The sequence below is a fragment of the Monopterus albus genome, unplaced genomic scaffold (genome assembly GCF_001952655.1).
Source record: "Monopterus albus unplaced genomic scaffold, M_albus_1.0 scaffold229.1, whole genome shotgun sequence".
Lineage (NCBI taxonomy): Eukaryota > Metazoa > Chordata > Actinopteri > Synbranchiformes > Synbranchidae > Monopterus > Monopterus albus.
Genome location: NW_018128109.1, coordinates 584,326 through 604,377, shown reverse-complemented (window position 1 = coordinate 604,377; position 20,052 = coordinate 584,326). Strand labels below are relative to the sequence as shown.

The following is a 20,052-nucleotide window of genomic DNA, read 5'->3' as shown; positions in this document are numbered from 1 at the left end:
GTATCAATCTCAAGCAGTGTGCAACAAGTGTTCTACTCCCCTAAAAGAAGAAATACACAGCCCACAACTTGACCCAGATGTGCGATACTGCTGCCTCATTTTTATTTAAAACGTTCACAACGAACGTTTAGCAGCATTTTGATTAGTCTGCACCTTTCAGACATTCAAAATAAGATTTAAAGTGCAAATTTAAAGAATTATAATTCCAGTGTCAAATACTGGATGTACAGTAACCTAGTGTACTGGATCAGATTCCTCGTCTCTGAAATGCCTGTTCACAGATTCAAGGAGGATGGTGTTCATGCTTTTCAGTTCCTTGTTGACCTCGGTTTCTCGTGTGAGAACGCATGTAAGGACACTGACAATGGAGATGACTGCAGATGCAGAGGAAGAGCTTACCTCCCTTGCCAACCCCTCAAATGAGGCTAGACCTGTGATGGTCTTTTCCAGTAGCCCCCACTGGTTTGCAGTCAATGTGGCTGGTCGGTTGTATTCACACAGGACCTGTTTCTGTGCAGTAAAGCTCTTGATCATGTAACACTGTTCCACCTTGTTAGTAGATCTTGCTGCAGATGCTTGGGCGGCATATTCAGCTCCAGTTGAATTTCCTCCAAGCGTGAATAGGCAAATATGATAGCAGTCCCTCACTCACACCAAATTGCAGTGTATGAATGAAGCATCCCAAACTATGACCTCCAAGGCAGTCCATTGCTTTTATGTTACAAGCATTGTCTCTTAAAATGACATGGGCATTTCTCAATTTTCCATGTATTTAACATCTCCATTGCTGCAACGATGGAGATGTGTGTGAGCCACGAAACTGTTTAACCTGCAGCACTGCTTTTTTGCAAAGTAAAGCTTGAGTCTATCTGCTGTGCAGTCAGGCTTAGTAATGACGTCTGAGCTTCAGATGCCAGTTGTGAAACTAATCATAGCATTATTTTCAAATGAATTAACTTGCTTGTACTTATTTGGGATAGCCGTGTCGGAGATGGAATGCTGGTTTGGCAACATATAGCATGGCTCTAAATACTCAAGCATTGAAATCCCATGTTTTTAACAACAGAAAGGGGTTGGTCATCCAGCACAAAGAATTCTCTGTTATCAGCTTTGCTTTGTTGCTTTCAGAGGGGAGTTTCTCATGCTCCCCTCCAGTGTCTGATCCAGTGATGTTGGCCAGTAGTGGATTAATACTGAATATTGAATGGGTGCATCCATAGACTGCCAGTTGACAGTTCCATTAATATTACTTCTAGATATGCACTGAAAGAACATCATCAGAGAAAGGGAAATGTGGGAAATGACATATGGGGTAGATATACAGAGAGAGGGAAAGAATGAGAGAGAGGAAAGTAGGGGGAGATGTATCCAAACAGATTGTAGTAGGTCCTCTGATGTTTCCTTCCAACATTTATGGTTTCATTTCCTGGTTTCCTAGGTAACAGCAGGATGGTGATCTGTTCTGATAAGAAAGACAATGAAGACATCATGAAAGGGGATTATAAAGACACGAAGTCAATGAGAAGGAAATAATGGAAGTAAGAAATGCATGTGAGACACAATGAGATAAAAAGTAAAGTGGGATACAATCATGATGAAGTGCAGTTGAGACTGAGTGAATGGTTGAAAGAACAGAATCAGGTCAAGAATGAGAAGGCCTCGTACTGCACTGTAGTGTCATTTAGATTTATGCATGTTTAAGACAAAATCGAAAACAGTCTGAGGGAAACCTCGTCTGTGAGATAAAGTGAGTTGACTTTGTGTGTGTGTTTGCCCATAAGGAAGAGATAAGAAGCTGCTGACAGACACAAAACATCCTTGTAGGGATGCCTTTCTTTCCTCATGGTCTCTGTTTTACTTCATCCTTTTAACCTTAATCTTACAGTAATTCTACTCACTTGTACTTGTTTGTTTTTACTTTATATTTCTTAATCAGTCTCTGTGTGAACAGAGAGAAGGGTATTTTGCTTTGTTGAAATACTTTCTCTGAATAATTCAAAAAGTAGTCAGTGATGGATGGATGGACAGGAAGGGTTGCCACAGTAATCCCTGGGATGAAAACAGCCTCAGAGGATATAAAAAAAGGACTTGAATGAAAAGGCCCACATATTAATATTTTCATTTGTGACCCTCTTGTCTATAAATTTTGATGATAATCATCTTTTAAACCATGTGATGCATCATAAAGACTCAATTTTCTCATGTCTCACAACAAACTGTGCAACCAACCAGCATAAAGACAGCAGAGAGGCGTTTCACTGAAGCATGCGTGGAACGCTGTATTGTTCATATGGAGTGTCACGCTAGCCTATTCTAAGGTTGTGTCCAAGGTTGCAGACCGCCATGAGTCACTTGAACACCAGGCCACTGATTGATGACAATGGATGCAAAAAAAAATAAAAAATCTGGCCCATCTTCATCAGTCATCCCATATGATGTGATTTAAAAAAAACAGCTGCATCACTACTGGCAGTGTTAGGTATAATCTACTTGTGTCAGAAAAATGACCACAAATTTGGCAACAAGGGTGGATGAAACTGTTAATGCAGCTCTGTGTTAACCGAAAATGATGTCAGATTGGACATATGAGTCACTCACTGCTGATACTGGTTAAGGGGGAAAAAACAACCCAGCTCCCAAACAGAAAACCAGGAACATGGACAAAATGCTCTAAAGGACAAAATAACTTTAGTGTTCTGTATTTAAACCAATATTTCTTTTTGGCTTCTCATATACTTGGTTACTTCTCTCCCAGGTTCTCCCTGCATTTTGCTTGCCAGTTGGAAGTGATTGCTAAAACCCATTATCCGCTACTATTCATTCTATGTGATCAAACAAGCTGATCTGTATTATAAAAACACTGTTCTGTTATATATCTGATATGAATATATGAAACCACTGGAGGCAGTAATGCAGTAAAGAAATACTTTATTTATCAAACCAGGCAATATTTTTAATAAAACAATAGAGGAAACAATAAATTATTTAAGGAAAGCATACAGTTTTGTCATGAATATATCTTTTTCTGAATACAGCAAAAGTAAGGTTGAATTGTTTTGTTTGTTTTTTTTCTAAAGCCAATATCAGCAGCTTTTCTCTGAGGTGAAAACATGACTGTAAAATCCCGAGAATCCTCAGAAGGAAAATGGAAGCTGTGGACAATTTTTTATTTTTATTTTTATTTTTTATAGCCATTACAAAAAAAAGTTTTTATTTGTTGACATGAATAAACAACAGCAAATCCAAATAATTACATTTTGAAATGTCTGATGCCAGCATGTGGTTCTACTGTAAAGAAAGTGAAGAGGAAACAGCAATTATGAGAAAAGAGTAATGTCTCTTAACTATACGTTTAGCCACAAATCGTCATCTGCATCTTTTGTGACTGAAAATACAACAGGGTAATTCACCTGTGAAAGGATGTTTCAAAATGGAACATACAGAAAAAAAATCAAAGCTCACATCAACATTGCATATGGTATGAGAATGGTGTCTGGGGTAAATTACTTGGGAATGTGACGACCGCACGATCTAACACACGCTTCATATATTTAAGGGTTTTATACCCGACTCCTGCCAAATGCCACCCATGACTCACACTAAACGTGAACATAAAAGCATCCGGCACATGGCTGAACATGTTTCAGTGTGACTGAGGATGTTGTCTGTGTCCTATGCCATTCTGTTCTATCTCTTTAGAAGAGAATTTGTTTAAAATTGACTTTTTTTTCAGTGTGAATCCAGCCTGTAAGCGAACATGTGACGATGGGAGACACATGGGAGGTGGCAATGAGAAGACCGATGACAGCGATTTATTTCTTACAGCTGGGTCATTGTGTTGAAATTGTGTTTGAATTCTTGCTCTGCTGCCTTGACATTCTAGATACTGGCACACACAGTCACTTCTACATTCATATGCTTGTATCTGCTGCTAGCTCTCCTAGGTTTAGTAACCCTCCACCCCTTAAACAAAAGGATTTCTTCCAGAGCTATTGCAGGCTGTCTGGCACGCACGCACACACACACACACACACACACACACACACCCCCTCAGGTATCAGTTGTATTTTCAGTGGAGTCCAAGAGCATTACTTTAATTCCTAGAGACTTCCTTTGCACTGTGCTGCTGCAGCCATGCAGAGCAGAGGGTCAGACTGTGTTAAATATGAGCAAAAAATCAGCACAGGCTCATTGAAACTGCTGAAGGAGCGGTGGCCTCTTTTCCTGTTCTATTGAGTGGCTCCTCTCTCAGCGCTCATCCAGGAGTGCTGGTATTCTACAGACGGCTTCGTTGTCCCTTTTCTGTCAACTGGGTCTCTTGCAAAATTTCCTCTCTGCCTCTCTTCCTGAGTGTCTCTCTTTCCTCTTATGTGTTTAGGGTCTGAAGATCATGGCTTTATCCGTGTTAACAGAATTCCGGTTTGCAGTTGGAATGCCAGGAATGCTCCGAAAAATGGGCAGCGCACAGCTGCCTGATCTGACATCTCCTTTGATGCGTGTCATATGCTGTACAGATTGTAAAGACCCTTGAGGCAAATTTGTGATGCTGGGCTATATAAATAAAACGTGATTTGACTTGAGTGATGAAGGGAGAGAGAAAGTGTCAGTGAGTGAGAGAAATGCAACAGGAAGCATATGGATCGAGATAGAGACGCAGCGAAGTGTGAATATATGCAGACAGGAATGTATGCAGAACAAAGAAGCCCTTCACTGATGCACAGAGCAGCGAAGAGCCCAGTATAAAGAACTACAGTTTTTGTCTAAGTAGGAGTGGCAGCCTAGAGTGAGTGTGTGTTTGTGTGTAATTCAGATCTGGAGGGTTGTGGTTAGCCTAATATAACTTCAAGATAAAATGTTATTTTGGTTTACATTTCCTTTAACACCCCCCCCTTCCCTTCTTCTGTCTCATGCTCACTCATCTCGGTGTGCTCCTTGCAGAAGGGCGGCCTGAGGTTTCTAGAAACAGTCTTTATATAACACAAAGGACAGCAAGACATGCACATGAAATGGGAATAAGAAGGGCTTTATATTGCAGTTGGAGTTATTTCATTTCAGTAAATCCAGCAAACTCTTAATCAAACAGTAAATGGAAGTTTAGTGCAGTACTTGTGTTCACATGGTATTATTTGTAATGTTGTATTCTTTCAATATTTACTTTTTGGAGAAAAAACACAGAAGTGTTTCCTGTACCAGGAAGTGCACGCTTCCTGGTGCACAAGTGAATTTTAAATGTGATCTCAATGGTAAAGATTGAAACTCCAAGATGCAGATAAGTTTGGTTTGGTTGGAAACATTTGTGCATTTACAAATTTGGCCTCCTGAGTACAGAGGAATGTAGGTGGTTTACTTGCAAGAGCAAATACCTAATCATTGTGTATGAGTCAAGCTGTGGCCTGTCAGTCAAATTGCTGCTTTCTTCTCTGCTGCATGCGTTTGCGTTGCTGTTATTCTGTGAAGTCTGTTGCAATATAGATGAAGAAGAACTCGTCCAGCAGTTCCAGATGCATGTGCCAGTTTGAGTGTCTCAGCGAGGGGACTGGGAGGGACATGTGCACTCACATGTTTCATGGTGTGTGAGAAAGATCTCATCCAAAACCCAGCGTAATCGTGGCCTCTGATGGCGCTGATGCAGAGTGATATCTGGGGCGTACTTCAGCACCTAGAGGAGACAGGGATGGAGAAGCTGAAAAGAAAGCTGACACAAATTGTTCCCTGACTTGTTGCTGGGCATTGCTCACTGGGTGTACGAATACACAGACATCACTGATCGCTACGCTTTTGGTACAGTAAGGGGAAAAATACGATCAATTTTTAAAATTAAAAATGGATGTATAAAAATAAAATACAATACAACTATTAATAAGTGCTCCAATAACCAGAGCAAGACTTTAAATGATGAAGGAAGCAACGTTTGTACTGTGCTTGTTATTTCCTTGCAGCAGTGATATTTACGTTCACATAGTGCCATTTCAAATTAGTTACAATGTTTGACCTGTTGCAAAATGTTCCGGATCACCACTGAAAAAAACATATTCAGTGGCAGCTGGAGCACAATAAACAAATAAGACGTCTTATTCACTCATCTTGTGTTCGCTGCTGTATTTCACCAAGAAGCTAGTGTGTTCCCAAACAGGAGACCTTAGTGATAAGGGAGGGTCTTCAGCTCTAGTTTCTCGTTTGTATCGGCCAGGAGTTTAACAGAACACAGAAACGGTGCACTCTGAGAAAAACTGCACATCACAAAATCTTGGCAATAAATCAGTTTTTAACATTCATTTATTAATTCCTTCCTATTTGTTTCATGTTAAGTGGGAGCTGGAGCCTGGCCCAGTAGGGGGACATCTAGAACATGCTGCCAAGGATCTAACTATTAGCTGTGCATCAGACAAAACTGTGTATAGTATGTAATCAAACATATCAGTCATCTTGTCCTTAAAGCTAACACAGTGCACACAGATTACAGGTGTGTGTGTGAAAAAAAAAAAAAATATATATATACACACACACACACACACACACACACACACACACACACACACACACACACACACACACACACAGACAGACAGACAGACAGACTGGTGTATAGTAGAACTGCCCTGATCCAATAGTATCAGCACCGATCCAAGTGTGTTTTGTGTACACCAAGCGCTCCCTATGTGCAAATGGACACGCTCCCGATATAACCACATGCGTGATCCTCCCAAGATGTGCACGTGAGGTGTTACACACTGCACATGCTATGCTTTCAGTGTAGACGGTAAGTTTTATGCTTTAGCCCAGTGGTGCTACAACAGGGATATCCCTAGTGTATAGAGTATACTGTTAGCATTTACTATGTCAGAAAGTTTCTATAATATGACTTTAAACAATAGCAACATCATTGTTTACAAATGTGGTGTCAGAAAGAAGTTACAGAGCTCTGTTTATACTGAAAGTTTAGAAAAGTGCTATAGACGTGATCTCATAGATTTAATCAGGCTTTTGCTTTGTTGCAAAAGGTTGTCACATTTTTACAGGCACCAATGCTAATGTGACAATAACATAACAATAAGTACAAATTTTTCCACAGCTGATGTCATGAATTTATTGTTCAAAGCCTAATGAAAGCGAGGCTGCCCGTGATTTATGCCAGGACTTCCCAGTATTGAAACAATAGTCTGAGCAGTAATGTTTCTTTTGAGGAGGTAGTTGCAGGTCTACTCTGTGTCTGCCTCTTCAGCAGAAACACACAGCAATACACAACCACACATTGATGAGGACCCACATACAGGCAGTTATTTGCACTGACAGTATATGCATACAGACACAACCACACCTTTTTCATGTTTTCATACACAGTGACTTGCACTCATATACACATGCCGTTGCACAATTACAACCCAAGTCCCACTTTTGTCTACATTCTCATTGTATGATTTTCAACAGTGAGAGAGAGAGAGACAAAGAGAGAGCCCTGCAGACCATGTTTCAATAATGAAGCTGTACGAGAACAAAGACACAAAGAGATGGAGGGAGGAGAGAGAAAAGTGACAGGCTTAAAGAACAAGAACTGTATGCTGTGAATGGATAAACTGAAAATGTGAATTGGGATGAATGAAAGGATGATGGAAGCCCAGAGAGGATGTGTGCACTGAGAGAGATATGGGGGAAACAGTGAAACGAAAGATGGAGGAGAGAAGCGGGGAGAAAGTGTGAGGCTGCTGGTGCATTGCTGCTTCATTGTCGATGCAGCGCCTGCCTCTGCATGCCCAGTTTCCCCCTGCGTCTTCCTCACTCTGCATCTGAATCGTTCTCCTCCTTGCTCAGTCAGCTGCTCACACACCATTCTTTTATCCCTGTTCAGGTGTGCAGCTAAAATATGGTGATTTTTACCTTAGCCTTGTGCTGTAATAAGCCCCCTCATCACACTTCTGTATCACTTCCAGCACAGCTCAAGTCAAAATTGAACACCATTACATTAACAGAAAGGCCAAAGAATACGATTTTGCAAAAGTAATACATTTCTCATTTCTTGTGCCCAAGAAAATAAAATCACTTCAGTAGGTGTAATACACTATGTGCACATGCCCTGAATGAGCCAGTTTGAAGTTGTAAGGGTCCTTCTCCTCATGTCAGATCAGCCTATGAAGGTGGGGGGGGGCTAAACTTTCACACCAGTTCTTGCAGTATTAACATGCAGGGTCTGAGTAATGATATGTCATGTTTACACTGTGGTCAGAATACAAAATTTGCACCACAGTTCTTTGTCTAGAAAACAGTGTAATTGATAACCACACTTGCTTTTACATCCTCTACTGCACTCAGTGGTTTTTAAATGCCACCTGCAAGATAAGTAACTTTCTTTGTCCTTTACTGTTCTGTTACAGTGATGGCCAACAGGAGCCAAATATCACATGAGAGTTACAGCGCCGTCAGCTTTAAAGCCCAAAAGCCTTTACTTTAATGAGAGGATGAAACCAGCAGTATTACAGATTTCTTGCCCTTTAATTGTACTTTTACCTTCCATTGTCCCTGTTTCTCATGTTCTCTTAAACCCACTTTTTGTAATTATAATATTCCTTATTATTATGTCCATCAAGGGTGTGGGTAATCATTTTACTGGCATTTGTTTGTTTAACAGCACAACTTAGAGTAAAGAGTGGATATTGATGAGATATTGTGGAGAGTTAAGATATGGCCCACAGAACAATCAATTAGATTTGGCTGCTGACTATATGTGAGCCCCCTTGTGGCCAAAGTGCAATGTTGAGCACTCAAAAGCACACATGGAGACAAATCCGTGGGTCAGCGACAGCTGCCCGTTCAGTGGAAACCGAGTGCTGTCACTTGGACACCCTGCTGTGTGACACAGCGACTGAAGGAGCCCAGTGAGCTGACAGCCCACAGCTGGGGAAAGATCTACAGTGAGAGCCAGTTGGGATTATCTTGATCCCAGATGGTGATGGCAGAGATTTAGAGCCAGGATCACAGTTGTTGTTATAAATTTAATTTTTTTTAAATTTTTTTTTAGACATTTGTTTTGATGTTTCTGGAGATGTGAGTGTTCTATCTGACCAAGTTCGTTCAGAGCACGGTAGTCTGTCAGCAAGCACACTGGTGTTCCACCTACGTACTGTTGGAGCCTAACAAGCAGCACTTCCCTTAACCGTCCACCCGGCATAATGTCACGGGTTGATGCTGAACATTCTGCTTAGCATTTCCACTGTCAGTCTCGGTGTAGTGGAGACACACTCATAGCTGAGCAGAGGACATGAAGTATCACTCCACAATGCAACATTCAGCCGGTAAAAGAGACTATGAGCAGTTTGTCAAACAGCTGTTGAACAAGCAGAACGCAAACTTACAGAAATGCAATGTCTTGACCACTTTGGCTGTGGTCCACTCACTGAAGTCCCTGTTTTACTCCTAAACCAACAATGAATGTCTGTCATGCCTAATGTTTTTCTTGAACAACTTTCAAACTAATATCAGTGTTAGCAACATGTTTTCAAGGTCAAGCAATTGCATTCTGAAGGTCAAACTATCATGGGAGTATTGCTTTTATGGCATTATGGGGAAGCGGAGTTGCCCTTTGACAGAGGTTTGCATGAGTGGTCTAGTTTATTATAAGATGCATGTTGGTGTGGATGGAATGTAGGTGTGCGTGTCTGTCTTTAGAGTAATACCCCTGTGGCCTTTGTATACTCTGACTGTAACGTCTGCCAGCTGTGATCAAAGAAAGAAAGCAAGCACTTGTAGTGTGAGCGATGCTTTGACCACCAGTCTGTGAACTTAAGCTGTGTGCGTCTTCATGTTATAAGACCTACCTCGTGAAGTTTGAGTGTCGTCTTGGAGGCCTGACAGGAGCAACCGTTGTTCCAGTTGTTGGTTCCACAGCCACAGTTGCCTCCACAGCGTTTCACCAGCAGACATCGAGGGAAGAAAACGGCATTGGTGGTTCTCAGCTCCTCCCGCAGGTTTACAGAGTAGTTGCGCGGGGTACAGCTGTACCGCTTGACATCATCATAGAGACGGTTCAGGTCAACTAGGCGTTGAGAGAGAAAATGCATTTTTTAAGTTTACTCTTTGCTCTGGTAGTTTTGCAGTGTGCTTAGTAGATGTCGCTTTGTACTGTAACAAGTTTTTCCTTGAATTACTCATACATTCAAATTTGGGCTTTGCTTTCTTTGAGTTTTTTATTGTGGCAGCTCACCTTTACCTTTCATCTGCTGCTGGCATACAACACATTACTTCAACATTGTAATCAAGAAATTACTATTGTCTTACACAATATGAAATAAACAACCACAAGCAAATATCTTCACAGCTGTTTCTGTAATGAAGAGAGAGAGAGAGAGACAAAAGAGCCATTTTGATTAGTACAGTTATTGCTTGTCCATTGCTTTATGTTGTAAATAGACATGGCATATTGGAGTTGGAGATAGAATGAAACAGGAAGGAGGTAAATAAGGCTAAATGGCTGTGATTCACATAAAAAATTGCTCAGTATTGATTGAATGAAAATAGTTGGGAGATGGACACAGTTATGTGCGGAGTTGCAACAACAATTGACTGTGGATGAACAGATGAAGAGATGTGTGGATGAAAGACAGAGACAAAGATGCAGAACCTAAACACAAAGGCCAGAAGAAGAACCATGGGCCATTAATTGACTGGAGGTTGAATGTACTGATTGCAGCCATTTGATCTCTTTGGAGAACTTTTGTTTGCTGGCCTGTTGCAAGGATGTAAAACTAATTTTAGAAAAATCAGACAGATTATTGGACAGGCTGATGGGAAGTAAGAGGCTAAAGTACACAGTCCAGGGAAAAACAGAAGCTCCAGGACCAGGAGACTGGTTAAAATTTGTTTTTACAACTGGCATTAGAGACCTCTCAGTGGATGGCATATAGTGTGTGAACGTTGTTGTACTGCAGAGAGGAGTGTGAGGTCAGACTGTAGCAGGTGGCCATTTACTGTATGTTGGAATTTACCCTATGTATGTAAGGAAACAATAGATGTGTAATGTGCCTAATGAGAGAACCATAGCAACCATCTCCACATTTGGTGTGACGTTTCTAAAATAACTATATGCTAAATGAGCGACACATTGACCACAGGTGCTGTGAAGGATGGAGGAGACCAGAAATTAAAAAAAAAGATGAGGAACAGAAAAGATGGAGAAAGAAGAGCAACAATCAGCAGTAAATCGACTGCTTTCCTCAATGAGGTCATCAGCAGGATAATCATGACCACACTGGTGATACCTACGGTGATTGCACGAGGCTATTCAACCAGTAAGTCACTCTACAATGGATTTAAAAAAAACACACACCAAACATTTTTTAAAGACAGGAAAATAACATCTCAATGTGTTGATTTTAATTAATATTATAAAGAAAGATACAGACTTGCACCCGTGGTCACTTGCGTGCGTTACGAACACGAACAATATGTTCATAAGGCATTGCTCCCATTGTCATCCACAAAAAATACATTCTTGGTCTAGGTTCCCCCAGCAGGTAAGTGAACTGGATTAGTTGATATTTAAGGAAAAGTGTAAATGTGAAGATGGACTAGAACTACAGTTGTAAGAAACATGCTAATTGATGATTAAGCTTTAAAATGCACATTGCTTTGAAATGGTGCCAGGTGAAAATTCAACTGATTCACTGATTTGTGCTCTCTGGTTTGATTTGTGTATCTAATGAAGAGGTGTACAGTCCAAAGACATGCAGTTTAGGTTGATTGGTGACTCTAATTTGCCCGTAGGCATGAGTGTGGGTGTGTGTGGTTGTCTGTCTCTGTCAGCCCTGTGATAGTCTGGCGACCTGTCCAGGGTGTACTCTGCCTATAGGCCAGTTTCAGCTGGGATTGGTGTTCAGGATAAATGATATAGATAATGGGTGGATGAAGAGGTGTAAAAATTTTAGGACTTAATGGACACATAAAGTACACAGGAGACAGTCTTGCACACCACTGGGGTCACCAATTGGACTACGTCTGATGCTTCATTAACTGCATAAACCATTTTAGCAGAGGGTGACTGAACAGCTTTTTAGCAAAAGCTACACGACAAGAATAAATGGCTTATGTGTTCACCTTTATGGTAGAAAGCGGCTAACCTCTGTCCAAAAGAAAGTACAAGAGGAAGCACTAAACTGATCAAAATAGAGTAGTGGGGTGAGCTGTTTACATGGCATAGTGTGTACCACAGAGGGGAACAATTCACCACTCTGCAGCCATTCAGGGAGTGGCTGCATAAGAATTGGCATCTGGCAGCGGCAGCATTGTCCACCTAATTTGCTTTTGTGTATCATTTCATTAAGGAGTTGTCAGAGTGAGTCTGTGACTGCAGATTGGTTCTGTCTAAGTGCTGAATACTCAGCACAGTGTGCTCTCTAAGATGACAAAGCAAGTGACGTGGAGATCTTGCACCGTGACTGAAAGAACGGAGATTTAGGTACAATGGCCATTGTACAGCGAGTACAAGGTGGGGTTGGTTGCTTCATAGACCATGTAGAGTGCACAGAGCCAATATTAGGGCAAAGCCTGGATGAAATTAGATAATCCTTTCTTGAAACAAGTCTGTTCTCTTTAGACACGTTCACTTGAAGTGAAGGTGAGAGGAAATTTTCTTAGGCCATTACTGGATTTTTCACTTCATTTAAGTACAGGAGTTAAGGATTGATATTTGTGTTGGGCTGCACCAATCTAGTTTAAAGAGGATGGCTTGCTTTTGAGCTTGGGAGAAACAATGCAACCATAAATGAAGTAGAAGCTGCCTAGGAATCGTATGTACACTATATTAGTATAACGATGACAAATCTGCCTGACATGCAGTATTGTGAGAGAGAGAAACCCAAGGCATGTGCTGTTGAGGTCAAGGGAAACCTAACTACTGATAATCAATAAGAAATCTTCACAGTGGGGGGTTTCAATCATGACATAAATCATGTGGAAAGCCCAGGGGGAAATAACATTTGGGTTCACACGCTTATTTGAATAAATTTGTTTATTTTTCTATAAAGATTTTAATGAATTCTATAAACATGAAATTATGGACTTTTGTATAATGGCTGATTTTAATGATCTTGGTGTATTTCTAATGATAAAGAACTATAGTGTGCATTGTGGTTTAAAGTTCTGTAGTCTATTTACTGAATCATGTGGACCAGTTTATTAAATTTTTCTGTGAACAAATTATAATATTGATATAACCCGATCATTACAGCTACAGGTAGAAATGTGCTATTGTGCACCAACTTCTTTCTTCGTTTTTCACGTCAACTGTAGATTTAAACGAGAGAGGCTCAATTTAAAGAAAACCCTGTGTATTTAAATAAAAATAAAAAACAGTAGTGTGAGTGCGTTTTTATGTAATATGAATAAAAATGTTGTCTAGGGCTGCAATCCATATCTCTTCCAGATAAAGTTGTAGGGGGTTGGTAAACAGACACGAGTTTGGGTCATTAAACAGTTTAAACGTATGTCATCCATCTAAATGTAGGAGTTTGTGATGCTCAAATTGTATTACAATTCCAAAATGAAAAATTACTGTACTCAACTCATGTGAAATAATTTCAGGCAAAATCATTTTAATAAAAGTATGGACAGTATAGTAATTGGGAATAGGCCAATTGTTGCCGGCCAAGCAAGACAGGTCAACTGGAATTGAGATAAATAATAATCGTAATTATGAATTTCATGTTATGGAAGCAAGTTTTAATTGTGGTTTGTAGCGAGCAAATCTTTTAAGGTTAGATGATTTCAATGCCAGTACAAGAAAGCACATATTTTGGCACATACACGTTACTAATACTACGGCTAAAACAAAGGCGCAGTAAGCAAAGGGGGAGTCAAGTAAAAGGTTCTGGTGAGTGGATAAATGAGCAGTTTTAAATCTAATTTGGAGGTGATATGGAAGACCTAAGACAAATTTTTCTGAGAAGCAGTGAGTTACAGTGGATTACCAATTAAAGACTAAAACAATGAAAGCACCAGGGTTTTTGCAAGCTGCCTGGAGTTTCTGGGCTAATTCTTGTGTGTCCACTTGGGAGGCTTCCTATGTCGCAAATTTCATTGCTAATAAACTGAGTTCTCATAGGTTTATTTTTGCTAATGGACCGGTTGGAATGCCAGAATAAGAAGTTGATGAATGAGTGGGCCAGAGCTGTGGATGGATAGGGCCCAAAGGAGGAGAGTTTGGCTCTCAACTCATGCTCCTTTTTACTTTGTTGTTTCTTCTTGAGTTGGATTCTTTTATGAAACTTTTCGAGTCTTGGTCTGACTACCTGTAAAATGCATTCTAGCTAAACCCAAGGATGCATGGTCCTGGGGGGTCGAGGTGTCCCTTGTTCAGGGACAGGTGGCTCGACTTCTCAAAGTTGGTGCTCTTTTGACTGAACATGTTATTCTTCTACAAAAGCATTTCTGATTGCAGAGCTAACATTTTACAGTTGACAAAGGCAGAACAATGCCAAGTATACTTTAAAAGCAATATTTAATCTAAGGATAAGGTTGATCATTTTCTATATTAACAGCATTTCAAACACTCCCCGTACAAAGACTAAAACCAACAATGATTTGCCTCTACTTCCAATCTTTCAGTCCTGGATTGTCTTATTTATCTGTGCCATAGACCTCCACTGTTGTTCAAAAACACACTGGGGAAGCACATCGCTGCTCTGGGTGACATGTTTCCTCATTACAAAACACCAGGCCCTGATATGTTTTTAAAATTTTGCCCCAAAGGCTCAGAATAGCCATAAATTTTTACAGTCTGAAGTCAGCAAGGTCTCTGGATATTCTTAACAAATATCAGGGTCTTGTGTTTCTTAATGAGGAAACGTCACTCAGTGCAGTGGTGTGTTTCCCTGATGTTTTGAATAATTTTTGAACAAAAATGGAGGTCTGTGACACAGACAAATAAAATAATCCAGGACTGAAGATTGACAGTCATTAACTGTGATAATCAGTGTTGTTTTTAGTCTCTGTATGGGGACTGTTGAAAATACTGTTAATATGGAAAATGACTGGCCTTATCCTTTAAGATGGCAACCTATAAGAAATGGTATGAATTGCCTGATAACACTTTGTTTCATCACATAGCCTTGGTAACACCAGGGTTGTAACAACAAGTAATATTTTCATAGTTGTCAGACTTGTGGGGATGTTCAGAGTAATGACAGGTGCCTCTAACATCTGTAATGTTCGTTCCCAAGGTGATGCGGGGCCTGACGTAAAGGAGCTGGTACAAAAGGACACTGAGTCATCTGCTAATGTATTAGCTCTGATCAACACATTCAGTGCGTACAACACCAGAGAAAAATACGTATGGGTGAAGGTGAAGGCACAGGTACATGAATGTGCAGGTCTGTGTTCTGTATGAGTGTGCAAGTGTGCGTCTGTGCTTGCACGGCTGAAATTGTCTGTTTAAGGGGAATAAGTGTAATCTCAGAAAACCAGTGGCATGGAACCCTGTCGGGCCATGCATGGCAGAAAAATACAGAGAGAGAAAAACCGAGAGCAAGACTGCAAGAATCACTGTCACTCACATGCTACAGCCAAATAAAAAGTATATGTGCATGTGTTTGTGTGAAAGATACAAAATATATTCTGTTCTATGCAAGAATATTTTTACATGAGGATTATTCTTTTTTTTTTTGTAAGCTTGACTTCAGAGGTGTAAAGTAACTAACTAAAGTAAGTAACTATTGTACATTTACTCAAGTACAAGTACTTGGTCTCTGGCAGGAAATTCACAAGTTACCCAATAGTATGTAAAGTACTTCAAAATATGAGCATATAAGGTAGTTAACATTAGCTCCATATTTCCCAGTGCTCACATTCTTGTGATGTACAATACTTCATCAGTAATTATACTCTAATAATATGATATACGTTAATGTGACCCAAGCCATTCCGCATGATGAGTACTATTTTATACCAATACTTTTGTGCTTTTACTTAAGTAACAATTTGAATGCAAGTTGTTTACTTGTAACAGAGTATTTTTAGACTGTGGTATTGCTACCTTTACCTAAGTAAACAATCTGAGTACTTCTTACACCACGGCTTGAGTGTGAGTCTGCATGCTCATGATTTATATGGATTTGGTGTCCCAATTCATATTATGATCCAAACTTCTGTCCTTTGTGGGAACAAAGGGGGGGGGTGGGCTTCTGTGCGTGCGTGCGTGCGTGCGTGCGCGTCTTAATGAAAACAAAGCTATGCTGCTGACTATGGCAGATTTCTGCTCCACTGCACAGGTTGAATTTTCAATTAAAGGGAGCTATGCTGGTACAGTGTATCAAAGACCTGCAGCACCTATCTGCCTTTCTGTAGGGCAGCAACGTGCACAAGCTCCCTGTATATGGAGCTGCCTCATGCCAGCCCAGCACAGACTTGCACTGATAAATAGAGATGGATTTGCTGTCAAGTGCAAATATTTACTAAGGAACAGGAGAACCCTCAGGTAGAAAGACAGAGAGAGATACAGAGGCAGAAGTGAGAGAGATGGGTCAGGTCTTTTTGAAGCTTGAATACACACACAAACATCTCTGAGCGCATTCTCCACAAATGTGTGACGCACATGCGTGTGTGTAATAAGCGTATATACATGCCAAAATTTCAGTCACTCCAAGATGTTCACTCTGTGCATGATAACATCTATTGCCTCAGTGACTCTGGGTCATTGGCACTGACTTCATAGTAAAGGATTGCCTTGAACTGCTGGTCCTCTCTCACCTTAAATCTGTCACTGAGTCGCTGTTAGAACCTCTAGAGGGCAAACTGCTCATTTGATGATGCAACAGCTTGGTCTATGTTACTGTATCATAACATAGCAGCTAGTTGTTGCTATAGTAATTTTTATATTTACAGAAAACAAAAAAATACAAATGTATTTAAATGTCCATATACAGCTTTTTCAAGTAATTACACACAAAATCATCTGTATGCTCCTGTAATTGTATTTTTTTTTCCATTCTGTGTTCAGCATAGGGGAGCAAAGTGCAGATGTTTCTTCCATTGTACATTTTTACCCTTCCTACATGCCAAGTGTCTACAAATAAATTCAACCGCCATTATAGTAGTCCTGGCTTACTGGACACAGGCTGGATAATGGTAATGAAGGTTCAATTGAATAAGCAGCACTTCATTAGGATGGATTCACTGGCTGTCACCTGTGCTATTTTTTGATCATAAGGTAGCAATATGGCTCCATAACAGTCATTACAGCCATGACTAATAATTTCCCTCCAATTACTGAACCGTGGACTTTGTCCTCAGCAAAGGCTGAACCATTGAATGTAGTTCGATATGTGAGATGTTCAGCACAAGGCCGCCCTCCCCTCTATTACAACAGGTACCAACGACTGCACCAGACTGCAGCAAAATGTCGTGTAGACAGCACAGTTGATGAGGATCACAACAGTGCCACAAAACAGGACGAGAGCATCACTGTTATCTTCCTGCCTCAACTTTACTAACTCAGCATGTCCCTCCCCTGATCTCATTATAAACATCTACTTGTGTTTATACCTAAATATAATTCTAATTCTTATTATGCAAGAACAAACATTATTTTAATGCTGCATAACAAAAAATACAGTATCTCCTTGATCCATATGTTCCTTGTCCCAAGAGAAATATTAAAATGTCTTTTTTAATGGCTGAACAGATTTTCTTCCTGCAATTACAGTCAGCCTAATAGAGAACATTATGTGTCTCTGGAAATTAGGATTGTTACTAGAATTCAAAGCCTCATCAAGCATTATTTTCTACAATACAGTATATTCATGTAGGATCAGGTGTCTGCGCATGACATGAAGGGTTTTTAATATTATTGCACCACTGATCAATCACCTGCAAACTCTACACACACTCCCACCTTTTTGACACCAGATGACAGAAGCCTGGTTTTTGTAAAAGCATATGCATTTTTGATGCTTTGACTGTTTTAATTACATATAGCTGGATGTTTTCTTCATACTTGTCATTTGATAGCAGTGAATACTGTCTCTTCATCAAATCCACTCATGCTCTTTTTTTTTTTTTTGGGTCCTGTCTTGTAAAACCGCCTTGTAATGTTAGCACATACACTTTGTATCACGTATTAGAATCAAATGAAAGTGATTATTGTTGGAGCACAGTCATCCAAGACTGTACACAGTATGCACTTGTGTTTAGTGCGTTTAATATGATGTACATACATATGATTATCGGATGAGATTGTGTATGGGTACTAGATGGTTTGTAAAACTTACAGGTATAAAGCCTATCTTACCTTTGTTGTGTCTGCTTGCCAGATGGTAGGCTCTGGATCTGTAATGTATGTGTGTGTGAGTGTAGATGCTGTCCAGATCCTGTCTCCAGGTGTCTGGGCTCAGGGATCTGAAAAGCTGCTCTACAGTGTCAAAAGCAGCTATGGTCCAGTCCAAGTCCTCGAGAGAGAAAGGAACCTGTGTGACCGCCGTTGAAACATGCCGTCCACCAGTGCCCTGTAAAAACAAAAATATAATTTATTTATTTGTCTATTCTAACTTAACAGTTTCTTAGTTTACAGCATTCCTATCTATAGCACATTGGGGCTAACACAGGTATTTGTGTGCTCTTTTTTAGTACAACATATCTATAAATATATTATATGACTAACTCTAACATAACCCTATTTCTTGGAAGAAGGTAGGAGATTTTTTTTTAAAATAAAAAAATCAATATCAATTATTTAAAGGATACAATCCTGATGATGAATTGACATTTCCTTTTACATAGTACAGTGCAGTTTAAAAAAAAAAGCATTCATTTCTTACATTCAGTGGTTAATCTGACTAAAAAAATGTCTGGTTCTGGCAATAATAGTTCTAACTGCAATGAAGGTCAAGCAAGTTCTAATTCATAAAGTGTGTATGTGTGTGCAGGTCTCACCAGCATGGGCAGAGTGACGGCCTCCCAGTTGGTGTTAGATGCAGGTAGAGGAGAGTCAAACTGTACAAATAATCAATCAATTGATCAGTTCAGCATACAGTGGATAAGGAGTCACACTGAAGAAAAGGAAAGATAATTAATGACAGTTACTTTCTGTTCCTTTTGATGTTGGTGCCCCTGTAGTTAAAAAAGCAGCTAGAGAATGTTTAGCTGAGGCCATAAAGTACTGTATATCCACACCGATGTAAATACAGTAGATTTATGTAAGACGATTCCTCTCTGTCATGTGGTGGCTTTGTAGGAATGTAGGGGGTCCTGTTGGGTGGCTGACTTGTCCTCCTCAAAAGCACATTTACATGTTACAGTTACTGCACACAGAGGCTTTTATGTTTACTCGGGTATTCTAAGTGGTGAGGTTAAGTAGGTATAGTAAAGGTTAAGGAGAGATCATGATAAGGCACAGAAACCCTGGCAGCCAAAGGCAAATGCCCGTTTATCGCTCCAGTGCTCTTACTTTTTTTACTTTTCAAACGGGAAACAAGTATTCACGTGTACTGTGATGTAAGGTCATCCAGGAAATGTAGGTGTCCATCTGTCTAACTGATGGACTGTTACATCAGCAGTAGCCAAGAACAGTTTCCACTTTCCAAGCTGGTCACAACAGGCCTTTGTGTGAGTCAAAAAAATCTGACTCAGATTAAAGCACATTTGGGTGATAAACACTCATTAGATCGACACATTTGGCACATGCATGCACATTCTTTGTCTCTCTCTCTCTCTCTCTCTCTCTCTCTCTCTCTCTCACTCTCTCACACACACACACACACACACACACACACACACACAAAAACAAACTCTCACTTGCTATTGAATCCCTGTCCTTGAAGAGTCTTAAATACCAGCTCCAGTCAATGTGGAACAGTAAATCTGTCTCAACCACACTTCAAAGACTGAGTGGCCTCACATCGTCTTGGTGTGTATGTGTGTGTGTGTGCAGGTATTTGTATGGCTACAAACTGTGAGGACTAGTTTGACTTTTATACCATGGATATTTGGACATTTTGTCAAAGTGCCCTCACTTCTTCACACCCCTTCAAAGGGTAGAGGGTATTATTACAGTAGGTTTATGTTAGGCTTAGG

General features: G+C 40.2%; 1 protein-coding gene and 1 long non-coding RNA gene across 3 annotated transcripts in view; one reads left to right on the top strand and one right to left on the bottom strand.

Moving 5' to 3' along the window:
• Nucleotides 1-20,052, top strand: part of LOC109971617 (uncharacterized) — a 47,974-nt gene that overhangs the window by 18,919 nt on the left and 9,003 nt on the right. The window contains exon 4 of one of the 2 annotated variants that reach the window (XR_002276577.1): nt 1,439-1,786. The exons of the other annotated variant lie outside the window; for it this stretch is intronic. This is a non-coding gene — a long non-coding RNA (uncharacterized LOC109971617). Of the gene's footprint in view, nt 1-1,438; nt 1,787-20,052 lie in introns of those variants that run through there. 2 annotated transcript variants of the gene reach the window in all.
• The window catches only part of pdgfd (platelet derived growth factor d), a 55,866-nt gene continuing 37,726 nt past the window's right edge, over nt 1,913-20,052 (bottom strand). Inside the window, exons 4-7 of the mRNA XM_020619986.1 lie at nt 18,913-18,972; nt 18,272-18,485; nt 9,810-10,027; nt 1,913-5,659 (exon numbers count right to left, since the gene is read on the bottom strand). Coding sequence (XP_020475642.1) covers nt 5,525-5,659; nt 9,810-10,027; nt 18,272-18,485; nt 18,913-18,972 — 627 coding nt within the window. The 3' untranslated portion in view covers nt 1,913-5,524. The remainder of the gene's footprint in view (nt 5,660-9,809; nt 10,028-18,271; nt 18,486-18,912; nt 18,973-20,052) is intronic.